This window comes from Corvus kubaryi, unplaced genomic scaffold, assembly GCF_017639235.1.
Source record: "Corvus kubaryi isolate FWS band 111438036 unplaced genomic scaffold, C.kubaryi_AGA036_p1.0 136, whole genome shotgun sequence".
NCBI lineage: Eukaryota > Metazoa > Chordata > Aves > Passeriformes > Corvidae > Corvus > Corvus kubaryi.
The window spans coordinates 5,781,054-5,799,296 of NW_024580670.1; the positions used below are offsets into that span (position 1 = coordinate 5,781,054).

Consider the following 18,243-nt stretch of genomic DNA (forward strand, 5'->3'; position numbering starts at 1 on the left):
GGTGGTTTGAAAAAGCAGCTCAATGTTTGAGGGCTTATCTAAAATCAGGCCATGAATCTTTTGGGTTGTGTTCAGAGGTGCAGTAAGAGGGGTGTAACCTCCCTGCAGAGGAGGCAGGAGGGTTGATTTTTACCCAGGGTAATATCCTAGAGCAGGGTGTGGAGCAAAGTGAAATTAAAGAAGTCCCCCTCACAATTTCCTTACAATTTACTGTGGTTGTTTTTCTGCTACCACCCATCAATTTGCCTCCTCCCTCTTTAGATTACACACTAACAGAAACATGCCAGCACTGCATAGAGAATAGTAATTAAAGCACTTGTTACTTTCTGCACCATTAGTCACTTGGTCTTTATTCATCTGTGTTCTCCTGGTTAGTCCCTAGCTGCAGGTTCGACCTGTCCTGTGTGGTGTGCTGAGACTGCATATCTTGGAGGGAAGACTCTGCTGTTGCACAGTATGATGCTACAGCACAGCGTGGCAAAGCTCTTGCTTGTGGTTTCTGGAGTTGGCACTTAATTTGCATTATTTTGCCTGTTTGCTGTCCCTAGCAATCCTTGCAGTGTGTTCCTGCCTGAAGCATGTTGAGCTCTGGATGTGTTTCCAATCAGGGATGTCCTGTGAGGCAGGTCTGCTCTCCCACCAGGCTGCTTTCAGATAATATGGCACAACCCATTTGTCACCCATCAGTGCTAGAATATGATTCAGATTAGATTTGGGCTGTTGGATAGTTGGAGAGCGTTGGCTGGGGTTGTTGAGGACCAAAGTGTGTACTACTGTGTGGCTTGCAAGCTGTATTCACTGATTAAATAAATATCACCGTTAAGTGATATACTTATTATATAATCTTGTTAGAAAATGTAGAATATATTTTATGTTGCACACAGTAAGTGTACAAACCTATATATGTAGTATTTCCTTTGTAACACACAGTGGTATAAAAAAATACTCCATGTGAATATAGCTATAAAATATTTAGTGGAAGGTTTGTTGATTGTTTCAGTTCAGACTTTAATTTGTCAGGAAATATCCTATTCATCTGTGATTAGTTTTGTGGTTGTGAATAACCAATAGTAGAATAATAAATGTAATTGTGTAATATGAAGACAAATTAAAACCACACTAATCTAATGCAAAAGAGGAAGAAGCTTGGGGAGAGCTAGATAACATTTTTGTCAGGGAACTAAACTCACTAGTGTATTCAGCAGAAAAGTGCTGTTTAAGTTCTCTTTCGTTTAAGTTTCTCTCCCGTTTAAGTTCTCTTTCGAAAAAAGCCAAAACCCAAACCCTCCAGTGCAATCCAGAATAATTAGGATGACTCTGTTTTGCTGAGCAGGGTGACTGCAGTTTGCTGATCTCACTGTCTTTTATTTTAACAGAAACCTGAGCTACAACAAGTTGACAGAGATTGATCCTTCTGCCTTTGCAGAGCTGTCGAACCTGCAGGAAGTGTAAGTATTCCTTCAAAGGTTTTAATTGTATTTTGCCAGGGCTGCTTCTGGGCCAGGAGGAAATTGTATCTCGTTTCCTAAGACAGTACCTTCCTTTAGCTAAGTTGATGAGCAGGTCTGACTTGGTGTGGAGGTTTTTTCCCTCCATATTGTACCTGTGCTGCTTTCTTTAAACCAATCAATTAGCAGAACACAACATCCCAATTAAAACAGCAGAGCTGTTACTGGAAATCATTGGAGTTTGCCTCCCTTGGTGTTGTGCAATGCTCGAAGGGAGCAGTTTGGCACACCTGAACATACACACAAAGCTCCTTGCTGAAAGTGTAACCCTGAAGCAAGGCAGAACAGCCTGGATTGTGATGCCTGATGCCAACCTAGCCCAAATCTCCCAGGAAACAAAGGTGTAGTGTCTCCTCCTCTCTCAGACATTTGTGCTCCTTTTGGAACCAGAACAAATTCTGTTGGAAGTCTTTGCTAGGAGAGGGTAAACCAGCAGGGCTGTCTCTGCTCTGCTGGGGAAAAGAGGAGCTGGTGAAGGTCTGAGTGGCTGTGCCAGGCCCGCCTTGCTGATGAAAGAAACCCGTTTCAGGGAACTGCAGGTTTTCCAAGCTCCTGATCTCTGTGAAGGCTCAGCAGTTTCACTCAGAGAGGGGCTGTATTGTGAACCCTTCACGGGGATTCCTGGAGCTCCAATTTTGGGGTTTGAAAAACGAAAGTGACTGAAATTGCAGGCGGTGGGCTGAGGTAATGAGCTCATGTTTGCCTGGTGAATCGCTGGCATACTTGAGGTTTGGGCTCTGTTTGAAGAGCTACTGATGCCTCATGGGAAACTGAGAAAACATTTCCTTTCAGAAACAATACTGTGCTCTATCAAGCATTTTCTCTTGTCCTCTGTCTGTTTTCATTAAGTGTTGGCTCTGGGACTCATGGAGGGGCCAGATCCTGTGATTCGTAAGTAGGCAAAAAGTGGAATTCTCCCTTACTGATGCCTGCTGGATTGGACTATGGGGATTAATGTAGCATCTCTCTCCTGGCCTGATTGCCCCTGGCTCCTCTGCTTTATATGAATAGTAGGGACTTGCTGGGGATCATGATTAAGTGAGGAATATATATCAGAAGTGACTGCAGTGTTCTGAAATCAGCTCTTCACGATCTTTAGAGAGAAAGTGATGTGGGTCAGTGGAACACTGCCTGTAGGATCTGTTTTCTCAACTTCTCTTTAAACTGTGGAAAGCCTTAAATTGCTCTGTGCTTAAAGGAAAGAATTGCAGCCCTGATCCCATGAGACATCAGAATTATCCTAACATGACTGTGGCTTAGCAATAGCTTTTATTCATGGAAGTGCCTGAAGGCGTGTGACTGCAGGGAGCATGGGGTGGGAAATGTGTGTGGCTTCTGATTCCCCAGGTAGGGAATTCCCTTGAGCCTTAAAGTGCTGCATGCGTGTAGAGCAGGACAAGCCCTGCACTGAACAGTTAAACACTATGAAAAGGTGTCAGGGTTTCAGGGGAGATAAGCAATGCAGGCCACAAAGTAATGGGCAGTTAAGAGCTGCTTGCTGTGTCAGAAAGACGGGAATAGGGAGAGAGCAGAAGAGTGAGTAGGAGGGAAAGGGAGCAGTCAGAAATGGGAGACTGGAAGGGAGGCAGAGGTCTGGAGCACAGCCTGGAAGGCAGGGTCTGGGAAGTGTGAGGGAGAAGCTCTATTAAAAGCCCTATCTACTAATCTTGGTTGCTTTTGAATAAGAGCTAAACCACAGACCACTGAAATAAACTTCATTTCACAAGAAGAACCACATCTATATTGCCAGAGCATCTTCTTTCTGAGGGTTTTTTTTAAAGCACTTTACAAACATTCATGAAGTAAGCATCATGCTGTGGCATGTCTCGAGAGTAAGTCAGTGTTTCTCTGTGCATGCTGTGCTGGGCAAACCAAGGCACCCTCAGGGAAAGAGATTGCCCCAAATAATAGATGCATTGATAAGACCTGAAACCTCCCATGATGCTTCAAACATGCTGCCTGTGGTTCCTGAGCATTACACAAGGCTTAAAACTCTGTGTGTGTCTCTCCATGTGAATAATTAGTGTGGTATATTTTGAAAACATTTTGTTGTCCCTTGATTTTAAGAAAATATCTGCAGACCAAAAGATTTAAACTTCGTACCTTATCTTCAATGCTCTGTTTTGCTTTACTGAGATTGTGATAAAGTAATAGAATTTACCCTGCACTTTTCCCTTTCCCTGAGTTTAGGTAGTTGTTTGTGTGGTTTGCTTTGGTGGCCTTTATGAGAAACTTTTAAAAAAAGTTTTAAGTCTGTGTAGGATGAAATTTAGTGGCTCAAAGTGATGCAGAACCCTGTGGTCCCACATGCACTGCAATAAGTGTTGGAGGCTCAGGGTAGGGGCTGGACTGGGACATTACTTTCCTTCAGGACACATGATCTTTTTCTCATCCCCTTTGGTGGCTTCATCTAATGACAATCCCTTGGGGTCCATCCATTCTCATTCCTTGGTTGGAAGGATGGATGGAGGGTGCTTCTGTGGGGTAGGCCCTGTGGTCCTTTCTGGGGTTTCCACAGGTCATATGGATCATGGGATCCACTGAAGGTTTCACGGCTCTCAGGCTTTCTAAGCTCATTGGTAGCAAAGAAAGTAGTAACCATGCTAAAATTCCTCTCCAAACAACTCACCTTTTATTTTCTAAAGTGCCTTTCACTGAAAGCTCTGGAGAGCTGTGCTATTTTTGAGCAGGCTCCATTTCAGCTTGACACCAGCCTGGCAACTGGACTGTAAATATTTTATATGGGTGGCCCCCCCCTCCTCCTCTGGCTCAGCATCCAGAGGCAGCGGGTTTGTGTCATCAAAGGTGAGCGCTGGGGAAGAGAAAGGAGACTGAAAGTTTAAAGTTGTTGAACCTGGCTGTTCTGTTTTGAGTGGTTTTTTCCCCTCTCTTTTTTTTCTTTTTCAATTCGTGGGGGAAAAGAGAAGATGAGGGGAAAATCCCAGGCAAATAGAGAGCTTGGCTGTCTCCTCTGTGTCAGCAAGTGGTGCCTGTGAGCCAAGAGAGAAAATGAGGTGGGAGAACCACTTCTGACTGACTCCTGGCGTGACAGGAGGCTGATATATGAATATCACACTTAGGTCAGAGGAGGGTTTGACCAGTTGTCAGACGCTGTTTGGTGTCGGAGCTGCTTAACCAGAGCTGACCCAAGGTCCTTCCTCTTCAAAAGATGCTCAGTTGGATATTAATGAAAACATGCCACAAATAAGCATTTTAATGCTCTTTCCAGCTTGCTCTGTACCTTTGAAAGTTCTAGACCATATTGTAATATGAGCAACAGTGAGCTTTTAGTTGCAGAGTGGAGCTCCTTGCTGAATTGCAATGCATATGGCTTTTTTCCCTTACGTTTTAAGGCACGGGTATAATGTCAGAGGCAGAGGAAAGCTTTTATCCCAGCAGTGCTTGGAACTTCTCGTGAAATCAAATATCTTGCCTCCTCTCAGAGGAGCCAGAAGGGAAGTTCTGGGATAAATGTGCCACTGCCCTCTCCCACCTGCCAAAAATAGTGTTAAAGGAAAGAAGAGGGAGCAAAAAACCCCAACATAATTTAGGATTGCCCCTGCTCGTGCCTGTGGCTTAGCACACCTCAGCTGTGCAGCTCTGGGATGCTGTGCTTTGCACCCAAATTGTGATCTTTTCAGGATTCCCTGTGGAAGGGAAGCACTCAGAAGGCCTGCAGTGACCCTGCAAGGCTCTGCCTCAAGCAGGAGCAATGGCATCTGAGGTGGTGTTTGGGCGTCCTGGGGAGCCTGGACAGGGCTTGGCTGTGATCACTGCATCGAGCGGCGTGAGGGGGGAGTGGGCAAGAAGGTTGAGAAATTAGGTAATTTTCAAGCAGCCAGACGAGCGACTGTTACAGTAATTAATTGACTAATTCACCGTACAAACAAGGGCTCTTTAAACCGAGGAAGAGCCAGTCACGTGGCAAGGATCTGTTTTCAGTCAGAAAAACACTTCGAGCATTAGGCCCTTGCAGGGGACGTTTCTGTGCTGGTGGTCGCAGGAGCGGGTGGCCCGCGGTTCCATTCACCCGGGGGCTCCCTGTGCTCCCCGGCTGCCTGGAGCAGGGCCCCGTGCCTGCTGACATTCCTGTGCCCAGCACTGTGTCCTGCTGGCTTTGTGGGGAAATCCCTCTGGGACTTTCAGAGCTGGTCCTGGTGTGTTGGTTTAACAAAACCTGGTTTGTGGGGGCAGGGAAAAAAAAGCTGTTCAAAACTTCTATGTCCAGCACAGAGCCAATCGCTGAAGGCTCTGACGATGGGCAGGTTACTAGCCCAATTAGACAAGTTGTGGAGAGGAGGCCACTCGGTTGTGCCCTCAGGCCCTGATCTGGTGTGGAGGGGCTGAGCAGGGGCTGCTGCTTGGGGAAGGGGTTAAATTCCTGTCCTGAGGCAGTGGGACCCATGGCCTTGGGTGCAAAAATCTCCTGTCTCAAGCTTGACTCTGTGATGACTCTGGAAACACAGGCCTAGTGGAGGGCTGTGGCACAATGCTTTCTTCCCTGACACTTTAGGGAGTGGGTGGCAGGGGGGAAAAGAAGCCTTGCTCTTGTAAACACAGTATGGTAGAACTAGTGATGGTGGCTCTCACGTATTAAAGAGTAAGGTGTGGCCATCAGAGGTCCAGGCAAACCCCTTGAGAAGGAGGCCTCCGCCCCAGTGTCAGTGCCAGGCCTCTCCTGCTCCTGTATGCTTGGGCACAGGATGCTTGGCTTCAACCCTTAATTTCTGTTTCTTGCAGGCGACTGGACAACAATGAGCTGACTGCCATTCCCTCCCTGGGATCCGCTGCTTCCAGCGTCCGCTCCCTCCACCTGTAAGTCACTGCCACCTCCTTTGGCTCTGGGCTCTCTGTGGGGCGGGTTTAGTGGCCTCTGAGAGTTCCATGTGTGTCACACTCCTGCTGACTCTAGATTTCATTTTTTGGTTTGCTGGCACCTTATTTAAGAAACAACATCTTGAATAGCATGATTTGTGTGAGGTGCTTATGGTCAGTGGTAACTTATGTCAGTAAATTCCACATGTTGAATAAAACTTCTTTTTTCTTTTCTGTCTTTGGGTTTCAACCATTAGGTCATATTTGCGCTATTAAATTTTATCTTTTCTTTATTGTTCTTTTTTTTCCTGGCCCTGTTCTGATCATTTCTTCTTTCCTCTTAAAGCCAGAGACTATTAATATCTTAATCTTGTAGGGTCCTCATTCCAGACCTGTTTTTATGGTTTCTTTCAACTTCTTTTTAACACTTCCTTTTGAGAGAGCAGTGATTGTAAAGCATGATCTGCAGAAGGTTTGAAGTTCCTAACTTTGGTAGTTTAGGTGACCACAGAAGCATTAGATACCTGAGAGCCCTCGTGTACCTGCTAGTGAGGATCTTGGATTGATGGTGCTGCTGAAGGGAATAAAATATTAAAATATCAAACTATTTAGTACCTAAAGAGTGTGGATTTCTAAAATTGTTTTTGCATGTGTCTGCTTGTAATGTGCACTGAGAAGGAATTTTGCTGAGGTATGCATGATACCTCCCAGGTTCCTGGGAAGTGTTTATAGCTAATAGGAACTTCAACAAAGTGCTAGAGCAGTTCAAGTGGTGGCTTCCAGCCTGCATGGCCTTGCAGGACACCCGCAGGCAGGTATCTGTATTTTCCATGGGTTTGGTACTTCTTGTGGTGCAAAATGCCTGTGACCACACCTCCAGCTCATTGGCCTCTCTTGCTCAAAAGGCTCTGATTTACTCTGAGGCAGCCTTGATCTGTTGACTTACCATGCTGCCACATTTGTGCTGTGCATCAGGGTTTGAAAAAGAGCTCCAGAAATCTTACTTACGGATGGAAAGCTTGCATAGAATTTGCCATCCAGGGGTATAGTTTTAGGCCCCCCAGATCAGCTTCTCTTTCTCATGAAGTCTGTAAATGCTTTGAGTTCCACAAGCCCCTGTTGTTATTTTTGCTATTAATTTAGCTGTTGGCAAAGAACCAAATTGCTGGAGCTTTGGGTTTTTTATTCCTGAAATGAAATAAGCAGTTTGGAAAGGAGGAATAATGACTGGTGGAAGGCAGTAGATTTACAGCTTCTCTGAAATTTTAGAGTGGTGGAGAAGGAAGGAGAAGGTACAAAGCCAAATGATAAAAGGATGGTATTCCAAACAGACCTGCTTAGTATCACTTTCCAGAAATCCAAAATGCTCTTCTCAGCTGCTACACGTAAATAACTCTGATAGTGGGATTTGTAATGCTGCTGTCATACTTCTGCAACAAGGGTCTCTTTGTTTAGCTTTTATTAGAGAACGCCACTTTTTTCCCCCTTGCATTTCCTTTTAATTTTTATCAGAGATAAAAATAACCTGAAAGATGTTTTAACGTACCTGCTTCAGTCGATGTTGCTGACTCACATTGGGATGATTTGCTGAGGAAGTGAAGCTTTCTCTATCTTTGGGAGTCTTTAATCAATTGGTTGGCTTCCTAAAAGATGGTCCTTTAGTTCAACCCTAGGTTAATGGGCTTGATAGGCAAATTGGTGGGTAAAGTTATTTAGCCTTGTATGATGTAAGGAGTCAGATTATATGGTCATACTGGTTTCTTCTGGCCTTCCAATCTGTGAAGTAATAATTGGGGAGGCTGCCAAACCAAACCCAGGGTGAAGACTCATAATGAAGACTTGTGTACTGAGAAACTGGTTTATGTTTAAGTGTATAGTGTTACAGTGTATTCTTACTGCTAAAGAAAAATAAATACATTTCCTTTTTTTTTCGGTGTTTAGAAATGTGTGAAGTGTGTTTACCTCACAAACCTCTGAAGTAGGTTTTGTATATAGCATGTGGTTAAGTATTTCCAAAGGACTGTTAATGTATTATAAAAGCAAGGGTTGTATATTTGTCACTCAAAACAGCCCTCCTAAATGAGTTACTTCATCTCCTGCTCTTCCTAAACAGGAGAAGACACTTTTTCTCCTTTTGGGGCTGGGAGAAAGACATCTGCTGTACTGCTAAACTCAACTTTTGCATAAAGTTTTGTTTGGGTGGTTTTTTTTGTTTTGTTTTCTTGTTGTTGTTGTTTGGTTTTTTTAATGAGCTTTGGTTTGCATTCACTGCTTTTGGGTTTTCCATACCTGTCTCCATCACCCAGAACTTGCCTGACCCCACATATGTGAGGACCACAGGCCAGTTCAGTATATATGTAAGCGTGTGAGAATCTGTTGAAGAGAGAATTCTCAAAGCTTTCTGCAAGCCTTTGGATGTCCCAGGCTGCAGATGGATGCAGACATAACATATGTATCAAAAATGCTTTGTCCTAATATGCTGCCATGAAGTTTGGTTCAGTTTAGTTATTCCTCGAAGAATCAGTTTGTTTGTCTTGCATGTTGAAAATATTGCCAAAGTTGTTCATTGCAGCGAGAGCAAACATAAGGGACTTGATAAGGCTTTTAATAGAACAGAAGGGAAAAATAATCTATGTACGGGTTACCAAATAAAGACAGACATTAAATGCAAACATCTGTGAGTGCAAACAAAAGCCAGGAAATTCAGCTGGGAGGGGGAGAGACTGAATCTGGATTCATTCCGAAATTACATTGGAATAGCTGAGAGGAGAACCTTGCCTGAAATTCCCACAGCATTTGTAATTTAGTTACAGTTCCTAGACTTGGACATTTGGGAGTTGATGGCAGGATGTTTTCACTGACATGCCCTTGGCTGAGGATTTCCCATCCCAGTGCAGCTACAGTGTGTTAACTCTGAAGGCTCTTGAGAAGACCCTGTTACCTGATCTGGTGGGGAAAGGGATAATGGAAGAAACCATTTATTTGCAGAAGTTAGTCTGTTTATATCCAACTTCCTCATGAACTTGCGTGGAAGGACTCTTAGGCTTGCCAGGTTAAAGGAGCTGCAATCAACCCTGCACTGGTCTGTTATTATGGGTTTCCTACAAACCCCCAAGCAGGCACAAGCTCAGCCCTTACTCTGGGGCCTGTCTTCACTGCTGCATCTTAGCTGCATGTGGGTAAATGCATCCTGGAGGGGTTTTGGGGAGTTTGGACAGGATGATGGAGGTGTATCCTTGTCCTCTGCCCTGGCTCCAAGCCTGATTCAGTCAGCATCCTCTGACACAGGCACACCAGCACAGGCTGTTGGGCAGCTGTAGGGCTCAGTGGAGAGTGCTAACCAGACCTCTGGAGCAAGCGTGGTAAACAGAGCACACTCTGCCACATCCATAGCTGACTGGGAATTAAGGAAGTTAACAGATTAAACACTTAAAAATAACTTTCATTTCTTTCACTGTAAGTCTTTTAAGCCCCCAGCCATTTAGGAACAAAGGGGACAGTGACCCACAGCAGTCAGCTGTGTGTTAGCAACAGGCAGAGCTGTTTAAGATACTTTGGCCCCATCATCTTGCTCTGAATAGGCACAGATAACAAGGAGCTCAGAATAGGGATTTTTGGAGCAAAAGAGTGTGAAATAGGATTAGCTGATTCACAAGAAGATGCAATGACACTGCAGTGTATTTACTGGGGAAAGCAAAATCAATAGGCCTACTCTGCTGCCAAACTGAGCAGAAAAGTCTCTTGAAGAAAATCAATCTTCTTTACAGACTCATTAATGTAACGATCAATTCACATTAAACTGTAATTAAACAGAGAGCTAATAGGAGAAGGGTAAGTGATCTACTGTGTCCCAGGCAAAATAGATCATGTAAAATTTGAAAACTAAATACACGGAGAATTGGAAACTGGGAGTGGCAGGGAACATGCTAGGACTGCTTGAAGAAGGGCTGATGAGCTCAGATGCTGGTTGGGGCAGCATGATCCTCATGGAAAGGAGGGTATTCTGTGCTATTCCAGCTGGATGTTGGGTAAAACAGGTCAAAGACTTCAGCCAGTCTCTTCCATTTGACTTGCATGCTTTCTTGTAGAGCTTTTCCTCTTAAGTACTGGGGATTCCATTATAATTTGAGTTAAATTAGCCACATTGTAAAGATTGTGACCCTTGTGTCTTGTCTAACCTTGATTTTCTTTGACACTCATTAGACCTTTATAGTAGATTAAAGTTGGCTGGTCTCAGAGGTCCCTAATGTGGCAGAATCAGGATCACACTATTGAGCTATTGCCTCATTCTTTCATGCGAAGGCTTGGGAAAGCAGCTGTTATTTTAGTGCTGTTTGCACTGCTTCACTTGAGTTGTCAGATGGGGTTTGCAGAGACTCTTTCTGAAAACCCATGTGGTCCATTAGATTCTTTGAGCTGCTGTTCTGGTTTCACCCAAGACAAAGGTGTCTTGCTTTGTGAGCTGAAACAATGCAACCAGCCTGTGCCCTGCTGCTCTGAGTGGGATCTCACAAATTCTTGCAGAAATCTTTCTGCAAGATCTCCCGGGAGCTGGGGTGGTGGGGTTGAGATCTGTGACTTCACTTCATCTTTGCTTTTAAGATGGTGCAGACTTGGTTGAGCATCAGAACTACAGCTGGAGTTCTGTCCAGGGCAGCCTCCCAGGGTGACCCCTGTTAGAGGGAAGAGCTCAAAACTGCTGCATCTGTGCTGTTCATAGAGCACAGCTCAAGCCTGAGCTGGTCTCTACACGAGGTGTGAGCTCACTTCTTGTTCCTGGCTAGGCCAGAGTAAAAACCTCTGTGTAGGCGTTGTTGAGAGCTGGGAAGTTTGGCTTACAGGAAGAATGAGGTTTGAGCTAACACGATAGTACAGACGTAGCCTTGGAGGCCATTTGTGGCCTGGGATCCTGCTGTGCTAATTGCTGTACAAACAGAACAACTGCCTTGACCCCCAAGGGGTTTAATCTGCAAGTCATCTTTGCTGGAGTTAAAAAGGGATGATCTAACAATTAGAAATAAGGAGACTACTCTGTTAATTCCATCTGGGTCGCAGCAAGAGGTTTTGTGCTCATAAGCACAAAATCCAGATGACTCAGACGCAGCCGTGTGCGGGGTCTGGTTGAAGTCAGCAGGCTCTGCTTGTGTGCAGGACGTGCCTTGGGCAGATCAGAAAACCACACTGCCTTCCACTCTTCCTAATTACTGGCCCAAAGAAAACTTTCTCTGGGAGCTAAGGCAAAGTGGTGTAGGCATGTGTAGATACATAAGTGGGAACAGATTCACCCCCAACCCCTGCTTGCATCACCTACAAGGTGTAATGTCTGCAGGGGCCAATTCTGCAGTGTTTGCTTAAGCAATTCCCCTCACAGATGGAGAGAGCTGCATTCTGAGAGTTTGGTCCACACTACAGGCTACACTACTGAGCTTCTGGGTTTGAATGTGAAATATTAATATGGAAAGGGAAAATTAAAAGAATGCCAATAGTCAGACTGTTCAGTGTGCAGCAGTGTACAGGCATAAGATATTCTGAAACCCACCTCTTTAGTTTGTTTTGCTCAGAGTTCATATTAAGGCTCTGGTGCGTAAAGTCTGCAAGCTTTTGAGGCCAAAGACTGCAGGAGCCTTTCCCAGTGGAGGAAACTGTCATTAATCATGTGCTCCCAAGCACCAGAAGAGACGCTGTTTTGACTTCTCTTTTGGGTTGTTGGAACTGTTCTAATCATTTGCATATCCTCTTTGAGCTTTTAGATATAACACGAGCACATGGAAATGGCAAAGGATCTGAGGCTATTGCAGGGAAATGAGTAATCATTTCTTCTATAAAAGCAACAGCGGTAAAGCACACAGTTATCAGACTCAACAAAAGAGCATCAGAAAGTAATCTGGGCACATACAGTGTAGTGTAAAAATTGGCCAGAGGATAAAGATAGTGAAAGTTGGTGGCAGCTCATGAAATAACAGTTACCCCTGGAGGCTACTCTATTGTGTATTAACAAGGATGAGCGTTTTGTGCAGCCGTGGCAGCTTCTTCTTGTAGAGAATTGCTTTGAGCTGGGCCAGATCTGCTCTGGCATCTGTGTGCTGCTTAGCAGGCCATGATGGGTTAGTATGTGTCTGGAGGAGGGAGAGGACATGAGCGGTCTTGTTGGACAGAGCGCAAGGTTGGGAGTTGGAATACTGGAAGAGGATCTTTTTGTGCGTGACCCACATATTCATTACACCCCAAAGTAAATTCCGCTTTGGGCGGATTTGCTTCCTCTGAGCTGAAGAGGATCTTCCTCAGCGCAGATGGAACTCCTGGATGTAAAGCATCTCCGAGGGCAGGTGCATATTTTATGTACAATGCACAAGGTGGTTTCCAAGTTCTGTCCCTGTACAGATCAAGCCTAGATCAGTTGTTAGGGTCATTTGCAACCATGATCTTTTGTTAAGGTCAGTATGAAAAATAGCTTCATATTTGAGCCTTAGAATAGCCCAAACTTGCTACTATTAATATCTGTGGTAGATTGACTGTCACATTTAATGGCATATGGCAAATAAAGCACACATCTACAAAAGCAATTCCTTTGTTAATCTTCACAGACCAAGCAGATTTCAAATATCAATAGCTTCCTGTGTTGAACATTTTTTTAGCATATTGGAGTTTCCTGCCTAAAAACTGCTGGTAATGGCAATTAAGTTTGCTCAGAGGTGAGTAAAAGTGAAGTTGAAGCTACAGTAAAAGCAAGTTAAATTATTTCAGGGTAAAATTCTCTACCCATTTTCCTCTCTGAAAGCTTGACCAATTCAGTTTTTGACAAAATTGCACAAAATCAGGAAGCTCTCAGAATGTGTTCCTGCTTCCCTACTGAGATTGACCAGTTAGTCGTCACTGTCAGTTATCCTGGTTGTAGACAGTGGTGCTTGCTGAGAGCATCAGATAGATGCCCAGAGAAGTAAGAACAGGGGTGCGGGTAGAATTGTGGGGTTTAAGTTGGGTGCCATGAAACACTGGCACCATTAGGAATAGTGTAGGGTGAAGAAAATGTTCACTTGAATGTGATCCTGCCGTGTTCAGGTTGGAAGAGATTAGCAAAAAAGTCTATAGAAAGCTCATTTCTAACTGAATAAAAGCCAGCTATGTGCTGGATTTTCTCTTATTTTTAACCCATGTCAAATTCCCCAGTTAATTGCAGAGGTGAACAATAGAGATCATGTCAAAAGTGATTATCTTGCAAAACCAGCCCTGCTGGGGGTGTGCGGTGTGGAAAATGTGATTGGAGGTTAAGGTAGATGAGAAAGTGATCTGTCACACCTTCAGATGAAGTGATCACTTGAGAGGCCGCCCTCCCTTATGTGTGTGCATAACTTGTGCTTGTTAACAGGAATTCCACGTGAATATTGATTGGGAATAAGTGGTCGGGTGAGTACATGTTCTGCCTGTCAAACCGTTTAATGTGCAATTGCACATCAGGGAAAATAGCAAAGGCAGCTGGAAAATGAAACAGGAGTGCAGGGCTGTCCGAGTGAAAAGACAACTGTGTTAGTGGTCAGATCTGAGCAGATAAAAACGAATTGGGGAGAGGTAGAATTAAGAGTTGATGGCAAAAGAAAGAATCTATAAATGGCTCATGGATTTTAGACTTAAATATCATCTCCTGTCCAGTCCATCTACTGCAGATCACACACTGTGTGCAAGCAGTTGCTGAACAGGGTGGTGATTAGCAATGAGCAATCAGGCCAAGGGATTGGACTTTTGGTAATCCCTCAGGTGCCCTGGAAAAGGAACACCTTTTGGTGATCTTACTAAGATATTTTTGCCCTGAAGATTGTTTTCTTGAGAAAGCAGTCATCTTTTTCAAAATAAGAGGAACTGAAGAAGTAAATGGTCTTATTAAAGAAGCTTGAAGAACTTACTGGCTAAGTAGTGGTGAATGCTTACACTTTACAAGATCTTCACCAGGGAACCTTGAACAGCCTATTTTACACCAGCCAGAGGCGGTTCTACCCTAAAACCCAAATTTTCTCTTCCCTGGATGTTTTGACACCTTGTTCTGGGGTTTCCCAGAGCCACCCTTCCTACTGGATGAGCTTTATTAGTAACAGGGTGCCTGGACTTGTGAAGAGCAGCTCTTTTCTTTGCTAACTTGACCACTGCTTTTCCACATAGGAGCTATTCCTTCTTGCAGGCTGAGCAGTGTGAGCCAAGCAGAGCTCAGTGAATTCTGCCCAGAGGCAATCCCTGTTCCTGTGACCTTGCTGACAAGACAGATAAGCCCTTTCAACAGAGCACAAGTGTGTGTCATGTTGGAGCAGATGAAACGCCAGCCTATCTACATCTCTCAAGTGTTAACAGGAGTTTGACTGGCCAGTCAAAAATGTGTTTCTTCAAATGCTGCCTTTTTCAAGAGGCAGGTCTTTTAGCAGCTTCTGCCGCAAGTTCCATGAGACCAAGAGTTTGATAGTCCGGAAGATGTATTCAAGTGTGTTGTCCTTTATTGACCTCTCTTATCGTCAGTGGAGTTAAATCCACCTGCTTTCATTGTGTTCCTGTCAAAGGTAGGAAAAGCCCCTGTGTCACATTGTGGCTTAGAGGCACAGACAGTGCATGCTATCAAGAAATCTGCTTGCAGTTACAAGTTGGATTAAAATTGCAGCATCATGGGCAGAGCCATTGCATTTGGTTTGCACTTGAATTGCTTCTCCACTTGTGTTATTTTCCCCTCCTCACTCCCGTGGAGAGTCAAAAGCAAAACAAAACCACCCACAGAACACATGCACTATCTAAGAGAAGCTGTGGTGGATCTTATTTACTTTGATCATGTATTACACAAAGAGAAACTAAAATCAGTATCAGGATTTAAGGATAAAAGTGCTTCCATGCCCTGTGCTTTTGGACCTTCTTGGCTTTCAAATGGAAATGCCATCCTTGTTGATTAGAAGCGCAAAACTTGCAGGCAATGAAATGAAAGGAGGCTGCTCTCTCTGCTCCAGTTCCTGCCCTGTGCTAGTTCCATTGACATCTGGGCTGAATCTGATTTTTAGGTGTCTGTTCTTCCTTATCACAAACCTGACTCATCTTCTAGGCCAATGATAAGGTGGGGGGCCTAGGCAGCAGCCCTGACGTGGGTGCCGTGCAAGTGTGGGGCTGTGGAGAGCAGGAACTCATCAGAGCAGCAACTGGTGGGGTGAAGCTGGCCTCTTTCTTGGCTTCAAGGAGTTGCTTAAGCATTTAATTTGTGATAGAAAATTGAGTTTGGCTGGCATGTATCAGCAGCAGAACAAAGCCCTTGAAGGAGAAGCATAAGAGGAAAAGCCAGTGGTGGAGCAAGAGAGTAGCAGACCAAAGACATGAGATGTAGAACATGGAAACACTGACCTGACTGTCATCCGCCAGCAACTGAATGACCCCTTTCAAATACTGATGCAGCCCTTCCTTCAAAGAGTCTCTGCTGAGCCCCACGACCCCATTCAGACAGCTGGTGCAGAGCCCTGTGGTTTCCTGAATTCTTGTATGAAAACTGCCATTTACCTTATATGACTCCTCTTCCTTCTTCTCTTTTTTGTCCCATAGGACAATTCTCCTCCTTAGCAGAGTTCAGCACTCAGAAGAGCCTCTCCTCTCCTTTGCAGCCTTTCTCAGTGCTTGCTCCAGATGGAGGTCAGGGAATGTGAGAAGTGACGGGAGCAGTGGTTTGGAATGAGAGCTGGAGGAGGGGGTGAAAGAGTAGTGCAGCTGTGAGTGCTTGCAAACTGCCCCTTTCAAAACCAGCACTGATGGTGCTCAGTGGCTTAGAGATCCTGTTCCTCCCTTGTGCCTTTGGCCAAACTGCATCACTGGCTGGGCAGCCCCTGCTGAAGATATGTGGCCCCAACCCTTGCAGGTGTGTCCTCCATCGAGGGATGCGCTCAGGGCTCTGCATATAATCACTGAGATGGTTTGGGGTCAAGCTGCACATGAGGCCATGAGGTTGTGCTCTGGTACTGAGTTCATAAAAGTTCAGGGAGGCTCATTACAGAGGAGCTGTGCCAGACAATGAGAGATGCTTTGCACAGCCTGTTTAATGGATCTGTGTCCTTTGTGAATGCATCATTTTAAAAGCTGCTGCAGAGCACAATCTTGATGAAACATCCTGTGTAACCAGAAGAGAGCTGGTCCTCTTAGAACCACCCAGTTGCTGATGGGGGGACTGTGCCTGTAACAGAGACTGTCTTGTCTTCAGGAATCTTAATTTGCTTTCATGTCATAGCAGGTTGTGTAATCTGCTGAAGAGATAAGACAGCCTCTGTTTCAAAGATGACTAACTTCTAATCCTGCCTGTCCCACACATTTTGTTCTCATAGTGGAATGAAATGCTGAAGGCTTAGGAAGTTGTATATTGCAAAAAATACCCAAAATCATATGGTGGCAAGTCAAAATCCAGTGAAAGGAAATGTAGATCAAAGTGAGGGAGAGAGCTTTGAAAAATGACATGACTTACCTCAGTGGATCTGGCACACAGCATAAGGTCATGTAAGAAGTCAGAAAGTTTACAGTGCAGAAATATTCAAAGAGAATATGTATCTCACTTGGGTATGTGGTGGTTTTGGTTACAACAGAAGAAAGGCTTTCCTTCATGCGGTTCATACTGAACCTAACAAAACCCATTAATGACTATTCATCAGATCCAGGCCTTTGCTTATGTCCAGCTGCTATGACAGATTCTAAAGAGAATGCTTGATCCCTGCCTCTTGTCCATGTGGCTGCCTTACGAAAGAGCTGTGAGAGTGTGCCTGGCAGCAGGATAACATCTGCCCATGGTTGGGTACCCTGGGCACAAGGATGCTCTGAGGCCACTGGGAGTGCACAGGGTCAGTGGTTTCAGTCCATCAATGTGAGAGGCAGATGAGCTTGGTCCCGTGAGTGACCACAGAGTAGCCTTTAATAGACAGGGAAAACACAGCCCCTGGGTACACTGGGCTCACATGAATAGTCCTGTTGACTGCAGTGGAACTATTTGTGTGAGTAAGAGTTTGCTTGTGGGAATAGAGTTCATAGCACAGCCCTCTGCAGGTGGCAGCTGCTCCCAGGCCCAAAGGGGTGAATTAGCAAATCTCATCCCCCAGACTGATTTCTGCCTCCAAACATCCATGACCTGGAACAGAGACAGTCACTTCACTGTGAAAGGTTGAATTTTTTTCATCCCCTCCTCCTTCAAAAAAGCCCGATAACCCAGGTTGTTTTTCAAACCCCCTGTCTCGTCCCATCTGTGTTTAGCTGGGGGTAGTTTGCCTCATGCTTCTCCATCCTAAACCACAAAACAGGGTGAGAACATGACCTGATAAATAAAAGTCCCCTGGAATATATCTGGTTTGAAGCTGATGTACAGCAGATGAAGAAATTGTCTTCAGATTTTCTGCTCTAGTTAAATATAGTTGGAATAGGTCCATCAGTCTGTTCTTGCATTATTCCTATGTATGATTTTAAGTGAAAAACACTGTGAAATGGTCATGGATTTTATGTCTGCTGCATCCTAGACCTTTTTTTGAAGGAGTGCTAGGGAGAGGGAAGATCCTAATTTATGGTCTTGGGTAGAGCACGTAAACCTTTAAGGGAAAGTTCGGATATCCATAAAAAATTGTGCAGGTGGCTTTTTTTGGTTGTTTGGGGTTTGGTTTTCCGGTTTTGGGCTTTTTGGGGGTGATGTTTTTTGGGTTGGTTTTTTTTTTGTGTGGCTGACCCTAAAATGCAGTGGCTGCCTGGCCTGCCACTGCTCTGCTCTTGTTGTGTGTGCAGCCAGCACCTGAACAAACAGAGCTGTATCTGTGACAGCCTGGGAATCTACCAGGATTCCTCAGGGGAAGGAGTGATTCAGAGCATCTGAGAAAAGTGGGGGCTGCTTCCATGCATCCTTGCTTCCTGTCCAAACAATAACCCATGCAGCCTTACTCTGAAAGGA

General features: G+C 44.7%; 1 protein-coding gene across 1 annotated transcript in view; it reads left to right on the forward strand.

Moving 5' to 3' along the window:
* Positions 1–18,243, forward strand: part of LRIG1 (leucine rich repeats and immunoglobulin like domains 1) — a gene marked incomplete at its 5' end in the record, with an annotated part of 92,639 nt that overhangs the window by 35,015 nt on the left and 39,381 nt on the right. Inside the window, 2 exons of the mRNA XM_042053808.1 lie at positions 1,377–1,448; positions 6,249–6,323. Of these exons, the coding sequence (XP_041909742.1) occupies positions 1,377–1,448; positions 6,249–6,323 (147 nt within the window). The remainder of the gene's footprint in view (positions 1–1,376; positions 1,449–6,248; positions 6,324–18,243) is intronic.